Here is a 21,066-nt window from a genome sequence, read left to right on the forward strand (position 1 = left end):
ACGTTGAAACCTGTTAAAACACACTCAGATGAACATAATTGTACAAAAGATTCCCATAAAAGGCGAGGCAAATTGTTTAAATCATGAGATAAGCAAATCCATAATTAAATAAGGGGCTAGTCATTATAGTGTAAGGGATAAGTTGCTTAGTAGCCTTACCAAGGGCAAATTGTTTAGTAGCCTAATATGAAGCCTTTTAAGGGGACAAGTTGCTACATTACCCTCAATAGTACTTGCTATTCAAAATACTGAAGCAAATGTTTTTTCAGCCATATGATAATTATTTGGTTCATTTACTTTTTTAGCGTACATTGACTTGATTTACTCAATGTTTGCTAAAACATTTGCAAAGACAGCCAATGATATATGCATCAATTTACAAATCTTTGCTACAGTTTCAAAAAGTTGATAGTTGATTTTAAAAGGTCATGAATAAAAGGTATATATGTACTTATGTATGCAATTAATTATAATATTGCAGGAGACTTATTATGCCCCCCTTCAAAGAAGAGGGGGTATATTGCTTTGCTCATGTCGGTCTGTCAGTCAGTCGGTCTGTCGGTCCGTCCACCAGGTGGTTGTCAGACGATTACTCAAGAACGCTTGGGCCTAGGATCATGAAACTTCATAGGTACATTGATCATGACTCGCAGATGACCCCTATTGATTTTGAGGTCACTAGGTCAAAGGTCAAGGTCACGGTGACCTGAAATAGTAAAATGGTTTTTGAATGATAACTCAAAAACGCATACGCCTAGGATCATGAAACTTCATGGGTAGATTGATCATGACTTGCAGATGACCCCTATTGATTTTGAGGTCACTAGGTCAAAGGTCAAGGTCACGGTGACCCGAAATAGTAAAATGGTTTCCGGATGATAACTCAAGAACGCATACGCCTAGGATCATGAAACTTCATGGGTAGATTGATCATGACTCGCAGATGACCCCTATTGATTTTGAGGTCACTAGGTCAAAGGTCAAGGTCACGGTGACCCGAAATATTAAAATGGTTTTCGGATGATAACTCAAGAACGCATACGCCTAGGATCATGAAACTTCATAGGTAGATTGATCATGACTTGCAGATGACCCCTATTGATTTTGAGGTCACAAGGTCAAAGGTCAAGGTCACGGTGACCCGAAATAGTAAAATGATTTTCGGATGATAACTCAAAAACGCTTTTGCCTAGGATCATGACACTTCATAGGTACATTGATCGTGACCCGCAGATGACCCCTATTGATTTTCAGGTCACTAGGTCAAAGGTCAAGGTCACAGTGACAAAAATCGTATTCACACAATGGCTGCCACTACAACGGACAGCCCATATGGGGGGCATGCATGTTTTACAAACAGCCCTTGTTAAAACAATAACAGCACTTTTTACTTATTAAAAAAAACAAATTATACACCAAAGATGCTTGAAATATGATGTCACTCTGCCTGTGATTCTTCAGATAGGGAAGAGGAGGAGGAAGATGATGTGCACATCTGCGGGCTGTGTCGGGCCCAGTTCAGTGATGTGCAAGAGTTCATCAACCACAAGAAAGGGACGTGTCCAGTGCGCCAGGCTAGGAAGCATAAACAACAGGTATTGTGTGCTATCAATCATGCAATATGTAGTTATGTACTACTACAGAATGATAAGGCATACTCTGTGGATTCTGAGCTGTTGCACAGAAAAGAATAAGGCATACAGTTATTTGATGAGAACCAAATGTTTTCTAAACAAACTTTTAAAAAAAGCATATGCAGCATATATATAATGATGTTATTACACATGTAATGCATATAGTAAATGAAATACCGGTAAGTATACATTGTTTTATCAACAGTATGAATATTGTAAACTTTACACAAAGCAATATGACTAACATTACATAGAATTTTAATACTGAATTTTGGCCTGCAATTTCAACACCTGCCCATTCGCTTTAGGGTTGTTAAAGAAAAGTAAAGGGCATTTTGAGAATTTTAGCAGTGAAAGGCTTTTAACGGATACTTTTATCACATGTGTTTCAATAAAAATCTAAATATTGTTCTGTGTTAAAACAGATATATAGAAAAATTGCCTTATAAAGTTTATTTTATTCAAGATGTTCAATGTTGACCAGAATCCTCATTTTAATCATTTCAGTTGGAGGTGCAAAGATCAATTACTGTTGATATTGTTGTGTTAGTTAATTTGCAAACCAAATAACTGATGTTTTCTTCAATATGAATTCGACGATGGATTACTATATTCTGCTTAGGTCTAGTTTGCAATGCTAAAATTAGTCTGTTGTAATATACAGCCCCGTATCTCTGGCCTAGTCTGCTCATCTGGGAAGTCTGGTCTGCAGCTACCAGAACCCTGTCCACTAATGACAGCATGAAACCTTGCAAGACTTCAAAAAGGACAGCCAAGCTCCTGACCATACTGAGAAATTGTGCAGGCTGGTCTGAGCAAGGACAGCCAAGCTCCTGACCATACTGAGAAATTGTGCAGGCAGGTCTGGAGCTACACTGGCCACATATAGCAGAAGACTCATTTTTGCTGGATCACTTTCTTTGCGGAAAAATAATTCTAACATTTATTTCGCAGCAGTCATACAGAGCGTCTGAAGCCAGTACAAATGCAGAGCTTTCTTCCAATGGACTCATGCACTCACAGGGATCTACAGATGAGTTGTCAAGGGTATATTTTTCCTTTACCACTTAGATACGCATTATGACGTCTTTGTAGTCCCTTAGAAAGGTAAACTTGATTAAAGACCTTTCTTACTAGGTTCAAGTTTTAATGGTTTCATTTCCAACTCATAGATACTGATGAGCAGCAAACAGCCTTAAACCTGAACAGAGTGCGAGTTACTCACAGGCTGTTCTGGTTTATGCTGTTTGCACATAGCCATTTTCACTTTGCTTGTGTGTGGGAAAGGGTTAAGTTGTGACAATAATTTTTCTTGTGTTTTTGCGGTTAGGATCTTCAAGGATGATAGTTACTTCTAAAGTGTGCATTATCAGTATCTAGAATATACGGCATAAGTTTAAATGCTAAAACAAGGAGATGTGCAAATTCACCTTAAAAACATTATTATATTATTATTCCCCCCTTTCGAAAAAGAGGGGGTATATTGTTTTGTCGGTCCGTCCGTATGTCCGTCCGTCTGTCCACCAGATGGTTTCCGGATGATAACTCAAGAACGCTTAGGCCTAGGATCATGAAACTTAATAGGTACATTGATCATGACTCGCAGATGAACCCTATTGATTTTCAGGTCACTAGGTCAAAGGTCAAGGTCACAGTGACCCGAAATAGTAAAATGGTTTCCGGATGATAACTCAAGAACGCTTATGCCTAGGATCATGAAACTTCATAGGTACATTGATCATGACTCGCAGATGATCCCTATTGATTTTCAGGTCACTAGGTCAAAGGTCAAGGTCACGGTGACCCGAAATAGTTAAACGGTTTCCGGATAACTCAAGAAAGCTTATGCCTAGGATCATGAAACGTCATAGGTACATTGATCATAACTCACAGATGACCCCTATTGATTTTCAGGTCACTAGGTCAAAGGTCAAGGTCACAGTGGCCCAAAATAGTAAAATGGTTTCCGGATGATAACTAAAGAACGCTTATGCCTAGGTTCATGAAACTTCATAGGTACATTGATCATGACTCGCAGATGACCCCTAATGATTTTCAAGTCACTAGGTCAAAGGTCAAGGTCACGGTGACCCGAAATAGTAAAATGGTTTCTGGATGATAACTCAAGAACACTTTATCCTAGGATCATGAAACTTCAAAGGTACATTGATCATGACTCGCAGATGACCCCTATTGATTTTCAGGTCACTAGGTCAAAGGTCAAGGTGACTCAACTTAGAAAAATGGTTTCCGGATGATAACTCAAGAACGCTTACGCCTAGGATCATGAAACTTCATAGGTACATTGATCATGACTCGCAGATAACCCCTATTGACTTTCAGGTCACTAGGTCAGTCTTCGAAATTAGCACACGCCCGATCGCCCGTTGCGAGTAAAATTACTGCCGGGCACATAAAAAAAATCACATTTGTGGCCCGTCGGGCATGTAAATTATTGAAGCCAATTGACAGTTAATAAAAAAAAAAATCGTAAGTTGTTCTTGATATTTGCAAATCTATTTTTCAATTTTGCAAACAAACACCTTGCCGGAAATTGTAAAACAATGAAATTCGATTGGTTTAACAACACGCACCTGCTTGCACAGGTCATCGTTATTGTTTTTGACCGATGCAGTTCGGTCACTTTCGGTTCTTATCGACGGTTTCTCTAGACATTAATTGAGAAGATGCTTTTTGAATCGATTATTTCAATCAAGTAATACGCTTCCGTTTTCGTCAATGTAAACAAATGGTATTGTCAACATAGAGGCTATGCAGTATCCTATGTATTTTGATGGGGATAAGCCCGATAAAGAACATCCAAAATAGAAAATTGACATTGATTTAGAAAAAAAGGAAGCCAAGAAATGGTACGAGGACACCAGAGAACGCTCTTTTTCAAGAGCACTGGTGTAACGATCGACCGTCTTAATTCTAGTGACTGATTAGATGTCATCGTATTCACTACTATTGAAACAAATGCTCTGCTTTATTATGTGAGCATATAAGTGTTAAAATGTTGTGATTTGTAATATTTTTGGTTAAAAAAGTTTGGGCATGTAAAAAATATGTTGGGCATGTAAAAATGCTTAAGTAACTGGCCCGACTGGCATGTAAATTTTCAAAGCTAATTTCGAAGACTGCTAGGTCAAAGGTCACAGTGACTTGACACAGTAAAATGGTTTCCAGATGATAACTCAAGAAAGCTTACGCCTAGGATCATGAAACTTCATAGGTACATTGATCATGACTCACAGATGACCCCTATTGATTTTCAGGTCACTATGTCAAAGGTCAAGGTCACAGTGCCAAAAAACGTATTCACACAATGGCTGCCACTACAACTGACAGCCCATATGGGGGACATGCATGTTTTACAAACAGCCCTTGTTAATAATTATTATTTACACCAACAAACAGTAATTAAAAGATGTTAGACCAGTTTGTTAGCTCTCCTGAACACAGCATGCTCATAGTAGTTTTTGTGATAACCTTTAGTTCATTGCTTGTTGTCTGTCGTCAACTTTTACCTTGTCAACACTCGAGAAACCACATTTATTGACAAATCTGCATGAAACTTGGTTATGGTTACAGTTCTTGTTTTCTGAACAGTATAAAACAATCGAGTAAATAAATGGTAAATAAAATTAAAATTATTATCTTTTATTGCTATGTAATTTGAATTGAGAGGCTATGAGCTTAATTTTATGAACACTTAAATGTAGCTTATTCTTGTTAATAGTGCAATGGTTATTTCAAAACGTCATGTAACCTTCAGGTTGACATGATGGGCAAGGGAGACAATACCTTGACGATTCAGCTGAACCAGGAAGGGGAGACCATCGGGTACCTGCAGTTCAGTAGCCTGAGATCCGACCTGAACCAAGCCAGCTTGCCCCAGCCCTTGGACACATACAGCCAGGACTTGTATGGGCAAGGTATCCTCAAAAGTTGTGGCAGTTGATTTACAGTATTATCAGATGTACCAGTGCTTTCCACAGGAATTTTTTCAGGCGCCCCAGGGCTGGCCGCTGACATGGGTGGCTTTAGGAGCGGTGTCCCCTCCAGACGTTGATTTTTATGCCCCCGGATCGAAAGATTGGCAGAATATTGTTTTTGGCCTGTCTGTCTGTCATTCATTGTGTGTGTCCCATAACTTTAACCTTGGTTAAAGTTTTGCAATAACTTTTGCATTATTGAAGATAGCAATTTGATATTTGACATGCAAGTGTATCTCATGGAGTTGCACATTTTGAGTGATGAAAGGTCAAGGTCATCCTTCAAGGTCAAAGGTTAAATATATGTTTCTGACAAACACATCTCTTGTTTTTCATTTAACATGTCAATTGACGTCATTTGGTGCGCTATGACTCTTTAAGATACCCCTCCCACTATAATGATATATTTTGTAATTGTTTTATAACTGTCCCGCATAGATCCCGACTGGAACGATTCCCCAATATATCCGTATCAACCAGAGTATTACTGCATACTTACTACTTTTCAAGTTTCTATTCATTACCCGATAATCCCGTTTATTCCATTTTTAAAAACGCTTTCTGGTAAATATTGACGATGAAAGAGCGAAATATTTTTTTTAACACAAATGTCATTTTTCTGAAGTATCAAATAAATTTCGGCATAAGTGACTATTTATAGATTTGATGAAACATTGCCACTGAACATGCGTAAATGCCCTGACGGGATGTGTGCTTGTTTAAACAACGCTCAATACACCCATGCTTTCCATGCAAATGACGAGACGTTGTACATGCTGCATAATTTTCGCGCTCTTTTTATGTCCCCCACCCACGATAGTGGGGGACATATTGTTTTTGCCCTGTCTGTTGGTCTGTACGTTGGTCTGTTGGTCTGTTTGCTCAAACTTGAACATTTGCAATAACTTTTTCAATATCCAAGATAGCAACTTGATATTTGGCATGCATGTCTAATGGAGCTGCACATTTTGAGTGGTGAAAGGTCAAGGTCATCCTTCAAGGTCAGAGGTCAAATATATGTGGCCAAAATCGCTTATTTTATGAATACTTTGGCAATATTGAAGATACCAACTTGATATTTGGCATGCATGTGTATCTCATGGAGCCGCACATTTTGAGTGGTGAAAGGTCAAGGTCATCCTTCAAGGTCAAAGGTCAAACAAACAAAACAATTCAAAGCGGCGCAGAAGGGGACATAGTGTTTCTGACAAACACATTTTTCATGTTTACAATGGTTGAATACCAGTATAGAACCAGTAGTATAGTTATTGTTACCTAATAAAACACAAAACATTTTGATTATCTCATTCTGATTTTTATGTCCCCCACCACTATAGTGGGAGACATATTGTTCTTGCCCCGTCTGTTGATCTGTCTGTTGGTGTGTTTGCGCCAACTTTAACATTTGCAATAACTTTTGCTTTATTGAAGATAGCATCTTCATATTTGGCATGCATGTGTATCTCATGGAGCTGCACATTTTGAGTGGTGAACGGTCAAGGTCAAGGTCATCCTTCAAGGTCAAAGGTAAAAAAAACTAAATCAAAGCGGCGCAGAAGGGGACATAGTGTTTCTGACAAACACATTTCTTGTTATTAAGACAAAGGATCAACACAAAATATGTTGACACTGCTAATTTAAAGCAAGAATATGCTAACGTCGCGTTAACATTTACAAGCAGAAGTGTGTGTTAGGATTACAAACGCGTTAACATCGCCATTTGGGAGTGGGTTTGGTATTACAAATTAAATTATACTCACTTGATATTTCAACAAAACATTAACAGTTGGGTAATGAATTCAAGGATAATGTGTTTAAACACTTTACGATTCGAATAAATTTTTTGACAATATTATGCATGAAATGCATGATTTCCATGAGGATTACAGCTGGTTGCCATCATCAGTCTTCTAAGTAACTGGCCAAGATTTTTGTGGCAATAACATGTATGTCACGAGTCGTCTGTATGATTTAACTGCAGGTATTGCCAGTCTACGAGTCATACAAAGCGTGCGCTCTCATTGGCCAATATTGATTTTCCTGTTGGCGGGCTTTAGTTGGGTAAAGCGATAATAGATTGTAAATCAGCTTTCAAAATTTTAGGCGAAGTCGATATTGCTTTGATCTTAAGAATGGCTAGCTGCAGTAACTGACAAAATACACTAATCGGAAAATTTCAGGCGCCCCACGAACTGATTTCGAAATTCAAGCACCCCGGTGAGGGCCCGTTAAATGGCCTGTGGAAAGCACTGGATGTACCCAGGAATAGCCATGATTATTTGAGTCGCGTTCTGAGAAAACTGGGCATAATGCATGTGCGTAACGTGTCGTCCCAGAGGCGACACTTTCCGCTTTTATGACATTTTTCATTTAAATGAAGTCTCTTCATAGCAAATCCAATTTAGGCTGAAAGTGTCGTCCCTGATTAGCCTGTGCAAACTGCACAGGCTAATCTGGGACAACACTTTACGCACATGCATTAAGCCCAGTTTTCTCAGAACGCATCTCATTTTACAGTTTATGGCTCTGTGTAATTAAAGTGGAAATTAAGTTCACATCAAAAAGACATTTATTATCGTGTGACCAATATGTTCCTGAAATAAAGAAATAAATAGTATTACTGAAATCTGCAAATCATAGATGTTTGCAGGTTTAATTAAAAATTGTATTGCCTGATGATAAGTGGATTGAACTGGGTCTCCGATGGTGTATTCATGCTATTTAGGCATAACTCTGTGACTAATTATTGTAATCATTTAATGATAAAGAGTGGATTAGTATGTAAATAAGCAACATTTCTTTTAGTATTTGCTAAACGTAATTATTAAATTCACACATGTTGACTGCATTCTTTTAGAGTATTGGTCTACTGACAGATTACTGAATGTGGTTAATTTAGAACGAGACTTCTTACCGCACATTTACTCATAAAATATTGCAATTTGAAAACCATGCACATTGAAGTTTACTTTAAAAAGATATAAACATGTATATATTTTTATAGGAGATCCCAACAATTCTAGTCATGAATACGTTTTGTTGCCCAACTCCTCCTCAGATGAGGCCTATACAAAACAGAATGACATAACATTCTATCAGGCACAACCGCACACCCAAATGCAACCAAGTTACAGCCAAAATGTTCTGCAAGCTGGCCATAATACAGAATACACTCAATCCTTTGATTGTCCCATGCTGAATCACCATGCCATGCAAGATGGTGGTGACAGTCTGGAACTGTCAGACTCTCTTCACAGCAGCATACAGACTATGCCACTGCCCAGGGATGAGAAGCTCCTATATAATATGAATAAGGAGCCATACCCCGTGCATGGAAGCCAAACAGGTTTGAAAAGCTTTAAAATAAATTATCACCCACTTGCCCAAAGCTTAGAGCAAGTGTATTGTGGCACATTAAAATGATCTTTGTCCTAAATTATGGCCAAGTACAGAAAGGATGATAGAAACATCAAAACAATACAAAGATAATGGTTCATAGAAGTTTTTATCATGTTTATCATAATCTTTTCATAATTAATTTGTTTTCAAACAACTGGTGTATTAAATAAAATAAAATTTAGTCCTAGTTAGTTAGTTTAAAGTTAGTACTTGCAAGTTAAGCATCGCTATTTGAAGCCTGCATTACTGGAAGTCTATTGTTCGTGCAGAACAAAATTACAGACTCTTTGAAACCTGCCAGACACACAGACAAATCTGACAAAAAATTCATTGTGTGAAGAACATTTGGACACTGTACGACACAATGTCTTAAAGAAAATTTGAAAATTTCAAATGTAACAAACACTGGAATCTGATAAGTTCAACAAATGTTCGACAAGATTCCAACAAATAAGATCATTTGTCAGGTTTTGCAGAGCCTGTTGTATACTTTAAATAAGCCGCCCTCTGTGAAAACGGGGCTTTATACATGTGTGTAAAGTGTCGTCCCAGATAAGATGTGCTGTCCACATAGCCTGTGTTGTCCACATAGCCTGTGCTGTCCACATAGCCTGTGCTGTCCACATAGCCTTTGCTGTCCACATAGCCTGTGCTGTCCACATAGCCTGTGCTGTCCACATAGCCTGCGCTGTCCACATAGCCTGTGCTGTCCACATAGCCTGTGCTGTCCACATAGCCTGTGCTGTCCACATAGCCTGTGCTGTCCACATAGCCTGTGCTGTCCACATAGCCTGCGCTGTCAACATAGCCTGTGTTGTCCACATAGCCTGTGTTGTCCACATAGCCTGTGCTGTCCACATAGCCTGTGCTGTCCACATAGCCTGTGCTGTCCACACAGGCTAATCAGGTTCAACACTTTCCACCTGGACATGATTATTTTTTAGAAGAGACTTCCCTGCAACTAAAAATTCCATTAAAGCAAAAGTTGTCCCAGATTAGTCTGTGCCGACTGCACAGGCTAATGTGGGACTGCACTCAACACACTGGGATTAAGACCAATTTTCCTGGAACTTGGCTCAATTAAAATTGTTCTAACAGGTGATCCTTACAATAAGCCTGTGTCGGGCCTGATGCGACAGCTTCTCACAAAAGATCCCAAGGATCCACGATGTTCCAGTGGTGGTGGGTTGGGGCAGGAGATGCCGGTGCAGTCTCACCATCATGATCACATGGAAGAGGCAGGGGCTGATCGGCAGAGTGACGAATACAGGGCCTTTAAGCTGCCTGTGGCAATGGAGAGCAAGCACTTGAAAAAAGGTAGTTCCAGGCATCTTTGTTTTTATGCTGCATATTTTTGCTTGATTTTTCTTTCCTGTTTATGCCTTATTTTCGAAAGTGTGTGTATATTATATATATATATATATATATATATATATATATATATAATGTATGAGTAGCAGTATGACTTTGTATTTGTCATTTATATGTGGAATACTTAGTTAAAGCTGGATAAGAAATCATTGGTCAGAAACATTTACATGTGTACCAATATTGCATGTTTATCAACTTTATAATCTATTTAGGCTATGTTTATTTCGTTTATTAGTAAAGCATATATAAAAGCAATATATAATGAACAAATTGCCATGCTCATAATGTAAACTAACATTTGTTTAGTATTTTTAGCTCACCAAAGCACAATGTACTCATGGTGAGCTTTTGTCAGTCGTGCAGTATGGGTCATGTACCGTCAACATTTGCATCGTTTACACTCTATAGGCCATATTTATTATTGAACAGTTAATATGTACATTCCAAGAATTTATTTCACCTACTGTGACAGTTTTGATCCCCCATTGGTGAATCTTCATCAGACTGTGACTTTGCGGAAAGTGAACGTCACAGGGCGGGCTTACTGCCGGACTGGTTCCCAGCAGTAAACAAAGGCCTGTAGATGGGGCTCAGTTGGTAGCCCCCCTGGTTCCTGTTCATCACCCTTCTCTTCTTAGCTATTGCTACCGATGGCGGCCATGTTTTCTAACCAACTGGAACCATATTGGCCTTTTTCTGGGGCTGGGGAATTTTTCCTTATATGGCTATAGTTAAAACTTGTTAACACTAAATGTCACATTTATTGTCCAATCTTCATGAAGCTTGGTAAGAAAATTTGTTTTAATGATATCTTTGATGAGTTTGAAAATGGGTCTGGTCTGTTAAAAAAATATGGCCACCAGGGTTGGGGAATTTAGTATTGTTTAAAGATTGCAATGATGAGAAATGATTGGAAGAATAATAGGATTTTGGGGGGGGGGGGCAATTTGTATAAATTGAGGTTAGAAACTCGAGTATTACGTATTATTATGAGCTCTTTCAACTTATATGCTTTTAAATGTTATGATTTTAATTTAGCAGAAACTGGATAACTAGAAAAGACGGTAGGTGGCAGTTATGATGAAGTTTATCTGGTTAAGCACAACAACAAGATGTGTTTGTGAAACACAATGTCCCCCATATGATGTTTGACCTTGAAGGATGACCTTGTCCTTGACCCTTCACCACTCAAAATGTCCAGCTCCATGAGATACACATGCATTTCAAATATAAAATTGCTAGCTTCAATATTGCAGAAGTGACATTACATGAGCAATTTTGACCCATATATTTGACCTTGAAGGATGACCTTGACCTTGATCTTTCACCACTCAAAATGTGCAGCTCCATGAGATACACATGCATGCCAAATATCAAGTTGCTATCTTTAATATTGCAAAAGTATTCATAAAATAAGCGATTTGGGCCACATATATTTGACCTCTGACCTTGAAGGATGACCTTGATCATGACCTTTCACCACTCAAAATGTGCAGCTCCATGAGATACACATGCATGCCAAATATCAAGTTGTTATCTTCAATATTGCAAAAGTACTCATAAAATGAGCCATTTTATTTGACCTCTGACCTTGAAGGATGACCTTGACCTTTCACCACTCAAAATGTGCAGCTCCATGAGATACACATGCATGCCAAATATCAAGTTGCTATCTTGAATATTGAAATACTGCAAAAGTGTACATTAAATGAGCGATTTTGACCCATATATTTGACATTTGACCTTGAAGGATGACTTGACCTTGACCTTTCACCACTCAAAATGTTCAGCTCCATGAGATACATATGCATGCCAAATATCAAGTTGCTATCTTCAATATTGCAAAAGTTATTGCAAATGTTAAAGTTGGCGCAAACCAACCAACAGACCAACAGACCAACCAACCAACAGACAGGGCAAAAACAATATGTCCCCCACTACTATAGTGGGGGACATAAAAATAGGGCTTAGAAAAGCTGGTCCTATTTTCATTTCCAAACCTTGCCATATAAACTTCTCCATCCCCGAACCAACTGTGTATTCTGTATATATTTATCCTTCTTTAATCTTCATTACACTTGAACATATTTTACCATATGCCCTTGACTGTTGCAAAGTATGCGTAGCATTAATTTCTTACATTGTGTTGCATTTTCCTTTCCAGCAAAACAGAAAAGCACTATTGTGAAGACAATGAAGGAGAAGAACTTTGTATGTGAAGTCAAGGACTGCACTTACAGAACTGGTACAGTTTTACTTTTTACATTTCAATACCATGCCATGAATATTCTAAACCACTTCTATTCTGTTATCCCACTTTAAACAACTTTGATAATAGGGCTGGGGCCTTATGATTTGAGAGACATTACTTTGTTTAGACAAAAATTAGGTTATTGGTATTGTATTTTTTGCTTACAAATACATTAAAATTGAGAATAAAAGTGTTTGTAATATTTTGCACTTAAGAAAAAGTAGCTTACCACCCTGCTCTTGTTGAGAAACACACTTTTTTTAAAGCCTTTTTAATGTGTCCACATTGGTTTGCACAGACTCACTTTATCGTCCTCAATATGCACACTTTGTTTCAGCCTACCTGTAGGTAAGAATGTGTCCACATTGAATAGCACAGACACACTTTTATCTTCCTCAATTTTCACACTAGTCCAGCCTACGTATAGGTAGGAATGTGTCCACATTGAATAGCGCAGACACACTTTATCGTCCTCAATTTGCACACTGTGTTTCAGCCTACCTGTAGGTAGGAATGTGTCCACATTGGACAGCACAGTCACACTTTATCTTCCTCAATTTGCACACTGTATTTCAGCCTATCTGAAGGACCTGGAGCGTCACATGAGGCTGCACACCGGGGAGCGCCCTTACAAGTGTGACAGGTGTGACAAGATCTTCTCTCGCAGTGACAAGCTGCAGGTGCATCTCCGCTACCACCTCAATGAACGCAGCTTCAAATGCTCTCTGTGTAAGTATGCATCAACATTTGGCTGTCTTCTAGTTCACGGGTTGGTACCCTTGCTTCATACCTAGTTGGCCTAGGAGCCTAGGGTCCTCTAGGGTGTATGGGTGTTTGGTTGATGGTCATTGTTTTAGATAGTGGTTTCTTTGAGGCAATGCCATATCTTTCAATAATTAAATATAAAAAGCTACTTTATAAATAGCTTCCCCACCCCCACGCATAAAGAAGTAAAGGGGTTTCCTGGAATCACCTTCTATCCATAGACACAAACATGTCACAAGTTGTTTTCTAAAACTTCTGAATGAACAAGATTCAAACTTAAAGGCTTAGTTTTTCATGATATTCAGTTGTGTAAGTTTAATAATCCTAAATCAAAATTAATAAAGTATGCCCCTTTTACAACTTAGATATTCTATAGTTATCATGCTACATATAACGCCATGAGACAACAGGTTTTATTCTTTGTAAATATTGTGACATATTTCAGTTTAAATTTTTAAACTGAAATGAGTAGTCAGTTACCTATAGATAGGAATGCTTGGACGCTATGGACTTGCACAGCCTCTTGCAGCATTAGAAGAACATCATAAATTCCTTTATCACTTCTCAATAACCTGGCCTGCTGACTTACTTGGTAGAACGCTGAACTCAAAGCCTTATAACCTGTGTTTGATCAACTTCCCGGCCACATAATTTGTCTTTTGATTGGTCATAAAATCCTTTTGATGGCCATTTGTTTGCTATATTGGATTTAAGTCAGGCAGTTGTCATTTGTATGTGCACATAGTACTGGTATACCAGCTTATCCAAAAAATGTTCATTTACTGACGGTAGTGATATGGCTGAAATACTGTTGAAAATGGAAAATAAATGAACTGAACAAACATATAAATCCCTCAAAAAAGTATTCCTTCTAAAGTTGCTTATCTCAATAAAAGAAAAAAACTTCTTATGTAACAATTATATTAAGTACTTCAATGTCAGTATGAGACTACCGGTAAGTAAATAAACAAGAGCACAGCATAACGGGTGCCAACGCCCGGCTGCGGGTGCAGTTTTGAATAAATGAAAGCTTGTCAGAATTTTTAACCAGGTTTTCCGAAGGAAAAAACTGGTTATTAGATTGGCGAATGCGGGCGGGCTGGCTGGCTGGCTGGCTGGCGGGCTGGCGGAATAAGCTTGTCCGGGCCATAACTATGTCGTTCATTGTCAGATTTTAAAATCATTTGGCACATTTGTTCACCATCATTGGACGGTGTGTCGCGCGAAATAATTACGTCGATATCTTCAAGGTCAAGGTCACACTTTGAGTTCAAAGGTCAAAAATGGCCATAAATGAGCTTGTCCGAGCCATAACTATGTCGTTCATCGTCAGATTTTAAAATCATTTGGCACATTTGTTCACCATCATTGGACGGTGTGTAGCGCGAAATAATTACGTCGATATCTCCAAGGTCAAGGTCACACTTTGAGTTCAAAGGTCAAAAATGGCCATAAATGAGCTTGTCCTGGCCATAACTATGTCATTCATTGTGAGATTTTAAAATCATTTGGCACATTTGTTCACCATCATGGGACGGTGTGTCCCACGAAAGAATCACGTCAATATCTCCAATGTCAAGGTCGCCACGACTAAAAATAGATTTAAAAAAAAAAAAAACTTACAAAGGGGGTTAATTTTTTTTGGTCATTTCAAAAGTTCAGTTTGAGTTTTCTCCCTTTATCAGATTTTTTTTTTCACAATGAAAACCTGGTTTTGTGACAATTTTGTCCCTTGTTTTTTTTTTTTTTTAGGTCACATTACCTTGACCTTTGACCTAGAGACCCCAATGAGTTCAAAGGTCAAAAATGGCCATAAATGAGCTTGTCCTGGCCATAACTATGTCATTCATTGTGAGATTTTAAAATCATTTGGCACATTTGTTCACCATCATGGGACGGTGTGTCCAACGAAAGAATCACGTCAATATCTCCAATGTCAAGGTCGCCACGACTAAAAATAGATTTAAAAAAAAAAAAAAACTTACAAAGGGGGTTAATTTTTTTTGGTCATTTCAAAAGTTCAGTTTGAGTTTTCTCCCTTTATCAGATTTTTTTTTTCACAATGAAAACCTGGTTTTGTGACAATTTTGTCCCTTGTTGTTGTTTTTTTTAGGTCACATTACCTTGACCTTTGACCTAGAGACCCCAAAAATGGGTGTGGCATGTAGAACTCATCAAGGTGCATATACATATAAAGTTTCAAACTTGTAGGTGGAAGCACTTTGATTTTAGAGCCCATGTAAAGGTTTTAGCACGACGCCGGCGAACGTCACAACGACCTGGCTATGACAATACCTCGGGTTTTCTGAGAATACAGCCAAGCTAAAAATAAGGAATTTCAACTTAAAGTACCAGTAAACATGTATAATCCTTAAATTATTCATATTTTTCAAACCACATTCCAACTTCCTGTGTTTGATATCATTTAATTTGAAAGGAACAATATGTATACAATATTGTGTATGCATGTTTGAGCTGTTTCAGCTTTAGCTTTAATATTACATGGAATGTTCTTCAATTGTAGGTCCATATAGTTCTGTGGAGAAGGGAACTCTTAACAAACACATGATGGTGCACAAGGACGAAAAACCTTTCAGGTGTGATAATCAGTTAAGCTGTGGTCTGGGAAAACTTGGATTCATGCATTAAATATTTGCCCAGATCAGGCTTCCCAGGGAAGACACTTTTAAAGATTTTTTTTATGTTGCAATGCAAATCCAGTCTAGTCTGTAAGTGTTGTCCCTGATAAGACTGCAAACTGCTGAGGCTGATATGGGTCCATATTTTCCCACATGCCTTAAGCATGGATTTCCCAGAGACCAACAAAGTTATGTTTTGTGATAGTTTACTAGTTGACTGAGTACAGTGATTATTATAAAGAGATACAGAGTCTTATTGAATCAAATTCCAGATTCCAGATAATAGAGTATTTGGTCATATTCATGAGGTTCAAAATGTGGTTAATCTTAGAAGTACCTTCCAACACAATGAACCCTTTACCACTTAGATACGTATTTTCACGCATTTGTAGTCCCTTAGAAAGTTAAATTTAATTAAAGAAATTTCTTACGAGGTACAAGTTTCAAAGGCATCATTTCCAACCCTTAGGTACTAATGAGCAACAAACAGCATAAAACCTGAACAGACTGCGAGTTGCTCGCAGTTTGTTCTGGTTTTATGCTGTTTGCACATAGCCATTTTCACTTTGCCTCTGAGTGGGAAAGGGTTAATTGCAATAATTATGGTCAGCCATTGAATAGTATTTTGTACCTCAGTACTATCTGATCATGCTGGAATCAAAATAATTTCTTACAATATCACTGACACAACACATTTTCTTTTGATGCTGAGCTAGTAAACCATACTGGGTAATTCACGGGTGGTTTCATTCCTCTGCATCAGAACAATTTTATTGTCTCTTGGCTGATGAACAAACACAAACAAAAAGAGATTTCTTTAATGATAAATATAAGAAAGACAATAGGTTTTATTGATGTATCATATTTTCATTACAGCTGCCAACTATGTACCTACAAGTGTAGGAATCGCACACAGCTTAGCATTCACCTTCGTATCCACACTGGAGACCAACCCTACCACTGCACCATGTGTGATGCAGTGTTCAAAGTGAACTCGGATCTCTCTAGACACATTAGGATTCACACAGGCGAAAAGCCTTATTGCTGCAAATTCCAAGGCTGTGATTACAAGTGTGCAATAAAAAGTAAGTCTGAATGTCTCAAAAATAGAGATGCCAATGTTTGCCAGTATTTGTTTACGGGTATACGGATATTAATGTTGAATCCACCCACCAAGGATATACAGATATCCGAATATTTGTTGACGTCCCTTCTCTAATTCATTTCATTTTTTTAAACAATTTTAGAGAGCCATTGCCAATCAGATTTGAGAGAGCCATTGCCAATCAGATCAAGTATTTAAATTCTTAAAAAAGTCTATTCCAAATTTTGTACGTTATAAAAATGTTTCTCATTTGTCAGGTAATCTGAAGAGCCACTACAGGATTCACCACAAGAATGAGCAAGAACAGTTGGCATGCAAGTCATGTAGCTTCACCACCTCTAGTAAGAAAGCCTATAAAGAACACGTGAAGGGACACAGCGTTGTGGAAGACCTTATCTGCAAGGAATGCAACTATCAGTGTGCCAATAAGACATCACTGAGAAACCACCAGAAATTGCACACCAAGGAGACATTTCAATGCTCGTTTTGTTCTTATGCCGCAAAACAGAAGGGTAATCTGTTGACACACATAGAGAGAAAGCATGCCAAGGTGGTGTTGCACAAGTCATCAAAGTCTAAAGGCAAATCAAAACTGAAGGAGTTAAAGTCCAAGCTGGTCATTAGTCAGCAGACGGAGGAATGTGTCAGTCCTAGGAAAGGGAATGTCAAAAGTAAATGTGTCAAGTCCTTCGAATGTAGTCAGTGCAAAGCCACATTTGTGAGAGAAGAGGCCCTGAAATGTCACGTGAAACAGCACAAGGAAACATCGCTGTCCACTGCCTATGCAGTTTTAAAACTTCAGCAGCCAGTAATAAATGATTCTTCTACTCAGTCCCCTGCAACAAACTCCAGCGTGGTCACTGATGGTGTCAATGGTAAATTTGGCCAGTCATTAAACAGAGAAAAGATAGCACTAACTAATAACCAGAACATAGAGCCTTTAATGTTTTCAACAGGCAAAGGATTTGTGGCAAGTAGTTCTACTGAAGCGCTTGACATGTCATCTCCAGAAAAAGCATTGCCAGAAAATTTAGACTTGGGAGTTACTGTGCAAAATACAAATCCCATGTTGGCTTCTCCTTCAGCAGTAACATACTCCATTCATGGCAATGTAACACACAGTCAGGCTACCTTGGGCATAAACGACATTTTGATAGCAGCAGGCCTGTCAGGGGTAAATTCTAATAGTAATTCACCAACAGCTGGCATGAAAGATATACAATTAGGATCAATGGCACAATCAGTTAGTGGAAATCTTGATATTAGCCAAAGTGGGAAGAACTTTCTACTAGCACAGTCACCCCAGGATGTACCCTCTGTTCAAGTACTGCAAAACATATCCTTGCCATACATAAAGCTGCCAAATGGCCAGGTTCTTATACTTACTGGACAAACCAACCAAACAGTTAACTCATCAAATGTTGTAGTTGACAATTCATCATCATTTAGTGATATTCAGCTGCAAAGTTTTGTTCAACAACCAGTCTACAATACAGAGCAGATCATCCAATGTGCGGCAGACTCCACCACCTCAGCCCCCATGTCTGCTAGCAACCAGGCATTTGGTGATAATCCTGATCAACTCTCATCACAGCAGCATGGGGCCATTCCAATTCAGATAATCCTGCCCAATGATTCCCAGCAGACCTTACCAATTGTGTCCCAGCTTCTCAGTAGTGTTCTGAATAGAAATGTCAGTGAAGATGGCAACCAGCTTCAGCTTTTACAAGCAACCAGTCAAGGTTCTGGTTCCCATTCTATGCAGAGTTTCGTCATTCAAATACCATCCCAAGCTGGGTCAATAAAAGATGCAGCAGGAAACAATGTGCAGGAGAGTCAAAGTTTTGTTTTACAAATTCCAACATCCAAGTTTGATTTGTAGCTATGTTTGTGTCATACATTGTCCTATACTATATTGTATTGCACACAGGGTTTTCATTAGGAGGCGGCCCGCGGCCGATTTGACCGCCTCAAATGTTATTCAGGCCGGCTCAAATTCAGAAAGAAAATTTTTAAAAAAAAACATCGGCAAATTTTCATGACGATGGCGAGATATTTAGTATTCGTTAATAAACTAAATGTCTGAAACGGAAGTACAAATGTAAACAACCTTAACCGATATATGTTAACTCCTTTCTCATTAGTCGAATTGATATAATTGTCCAATCATGGAGCGGGTAACGAGACTGTACGACTTTGATTCAAGGTCACAAACTGTGACAAAGTCAACAATTGAATATGTCAAAAAAAAGAGAAAAATAAACGACTTTTTCGTTTGTGTTTCGAGTAAGAACGATAGTTCGCTGTTGAAGTTATCTTGTTCCAGTTTTGTTAACGTTATATCATTTACCGGAACCTCCATATAAATGCACTTTCCTGCTACACTTACATTTCGTTTTTTATTCGATTTTCGACAGATTTAGTTGATGTTTGGTTTCTCCGCGGAGTTTTGATCCTCCGAGCGGTAAGTGGATTTATTTGTTACCACATTTTACAGGAGGGTGAGTCTTATTTGCAATAACTACTTGTGGACTAGTCATTTAAATTGGTTTAGTTATATATTTTGAAATGTCATTGTCATTATTGGAAGTTACAACTTATTTAAATAATAAATTTTCCAGTGTTTGTTTAATTTAGATTTTCATTATTACTGTAAAGAATACATGTATTATGTACTGCACAGAAATTATACATTAAGCTAGGGCCAGGGCCCTTCGTCCCCGACGGGGACATTCCACCTCAGACCCATGCATCTACATGAAAATTTAAAGAAATAGATTGTGATATTTGCTAGCCAAAGTATTTTTTTCTGTTTTGAATCTCTTAAAAATACAGGTGTCTTAAAGCTCAGGAGAAGCGATTTCTTTGTTTCAAATAAGCTAAATTGCAGGTGCTTCCGGGGGCCTCTGGCCCCCTGTCCAGGGTGTGCCCTGAACCCACCGTGGGCCCTATCGGCACCCAGATTTTATTTTCAGGATTTCAAATTTGGGACAATTGACACCCCTGAGAGTTGATGCAACCTGAGGACTGAACAATTCACATTAATATCCTCTATTTTAACTGAGGAAAGTAATGTAAAATATGTGCCCAAAATCGCTCAGAAGCCACGATTTGGCACCTTTATTTTAAAAAAAATCAGGGGAAGCATGCCCCCGGACCCCCCTAGCAGGATGGCCTCCTCAAATGACTCTAAAGCCTGCTACAAAGAATCCTAATGAAAACCCTGGCACAGTATACTGTAAAATAAACTAATAATCATTTAATTGAACTAGTAGATGTTATAGTTTGTATGCCAGCCTCATTATTGTTTTTTAGTATTTCCTGCTTCTTTAAATAGGATTTATTTATTTGATACTTTAGATTGTTGTAAAGAACAAAACATTTTGCTGTATAATTCCACCTTCGAGACATAAGTTCTTTCAGTGCATATATTCTAAAATTGTTGCATGAACATTTAAACTTCTGCTTAATAGGTTTACTAGAATCTCAAGTTTTTAATACCAAGCTGTTATTTAAATGCATGTTACAGTTCTGTTATAAAAAAATATATAAAAAAACATAATGCGTGTGTTGTACATTTTCTAGATTGATACAGGATTTCTCTCATATGATCATGGACCATTGAATACTGTAGGATGGTTATGTGTGATATTGTGAGATACTGGAGACATACTGTTCAACGTGTTCCTTGGTATTTTAGTAGCCAGTTTAAGTTCTTCCTAGTGTATTATCACTTCACACAAGATTTGCTATTTACAAGTTAGTCTTTGTTTATAATCTAAAACCATACCAATGACTTTAAAGCGTCAAGTACACGTAGAAGCTCAAATATTTTGCCATTTAGCATAAAAAACGGGTACCTTCATGCATGCTCTTTAAGTCCATAGATAGAGATCTAATATCA

At 38.2% G+C, this 21,066-nt stretch overlaps 1 protein-coding gene across 1 annotated transcript in view; it reads left to right on the forward strand.

Annotated features, from left to right (window-relative positions):
• LOC127858533 (PR domain zinc finger protein 10-like) overlaps positions 1-20,695 on the forward strand; it is a 31,297-nt gene extending 10,602 nt beyond the window's left edge. Inside the window, exons 2-11 of the mRNA XM_052395738.1 lie at positions 1,462-1,595; positions 2,589-2,681; positions 5,413-5,572; positions 8,637-8,978; positions 10,130-10,348; positions 12,567-12,647; positions 13,230-13,382; positions 15,943-16,015; positions 16,934-17,142; positions 17,420-20,695. Of these exons, the coding sequence (XP_052251698.1) occupies positions 1,462-1,595; positions 2,589-2,681; positions 5,413-5,572; positions 8,637-8,978; positions 10,130-10,348; positions 12,567-12,647; positions 13,230-13,382; positions 15,943-16,015; positions 16,934-17,142; positions 17,420-19,044 (3,089 nt within the window). The 3' untranslated portion in view covers positions 19,045-20,695. The remainder of the gene's footprint in view (positions 1-1,461; positions 1,596-2,588; positions 2,682-5,412; positions 5,573-8,636; positions 8,979-10,129; positions 10,349-12,566; positions 12,648-13,229; positions 13,383-15,942; positions 16,016-16,933; positions 17,143-17,419) is intronic.
• Positions 20,696-21,066: the final 371 nt, after the last annotated feature.

This window comes from Dreissena polymorpha, chromosome 14 (assembly GCF_020536995.1).
Source record: "Dreissena polymorpha isolate Duluth1 chromosome 14, UMN_Dpol_1.0, whole genome shotgun sequence".
NCBI classification, from domain to species: Eukaryota; Metazoa; Mollusca; class Bivalvia; order Myida; family Dreissenidae; genus Dreissena; species Dreissena polymorpha.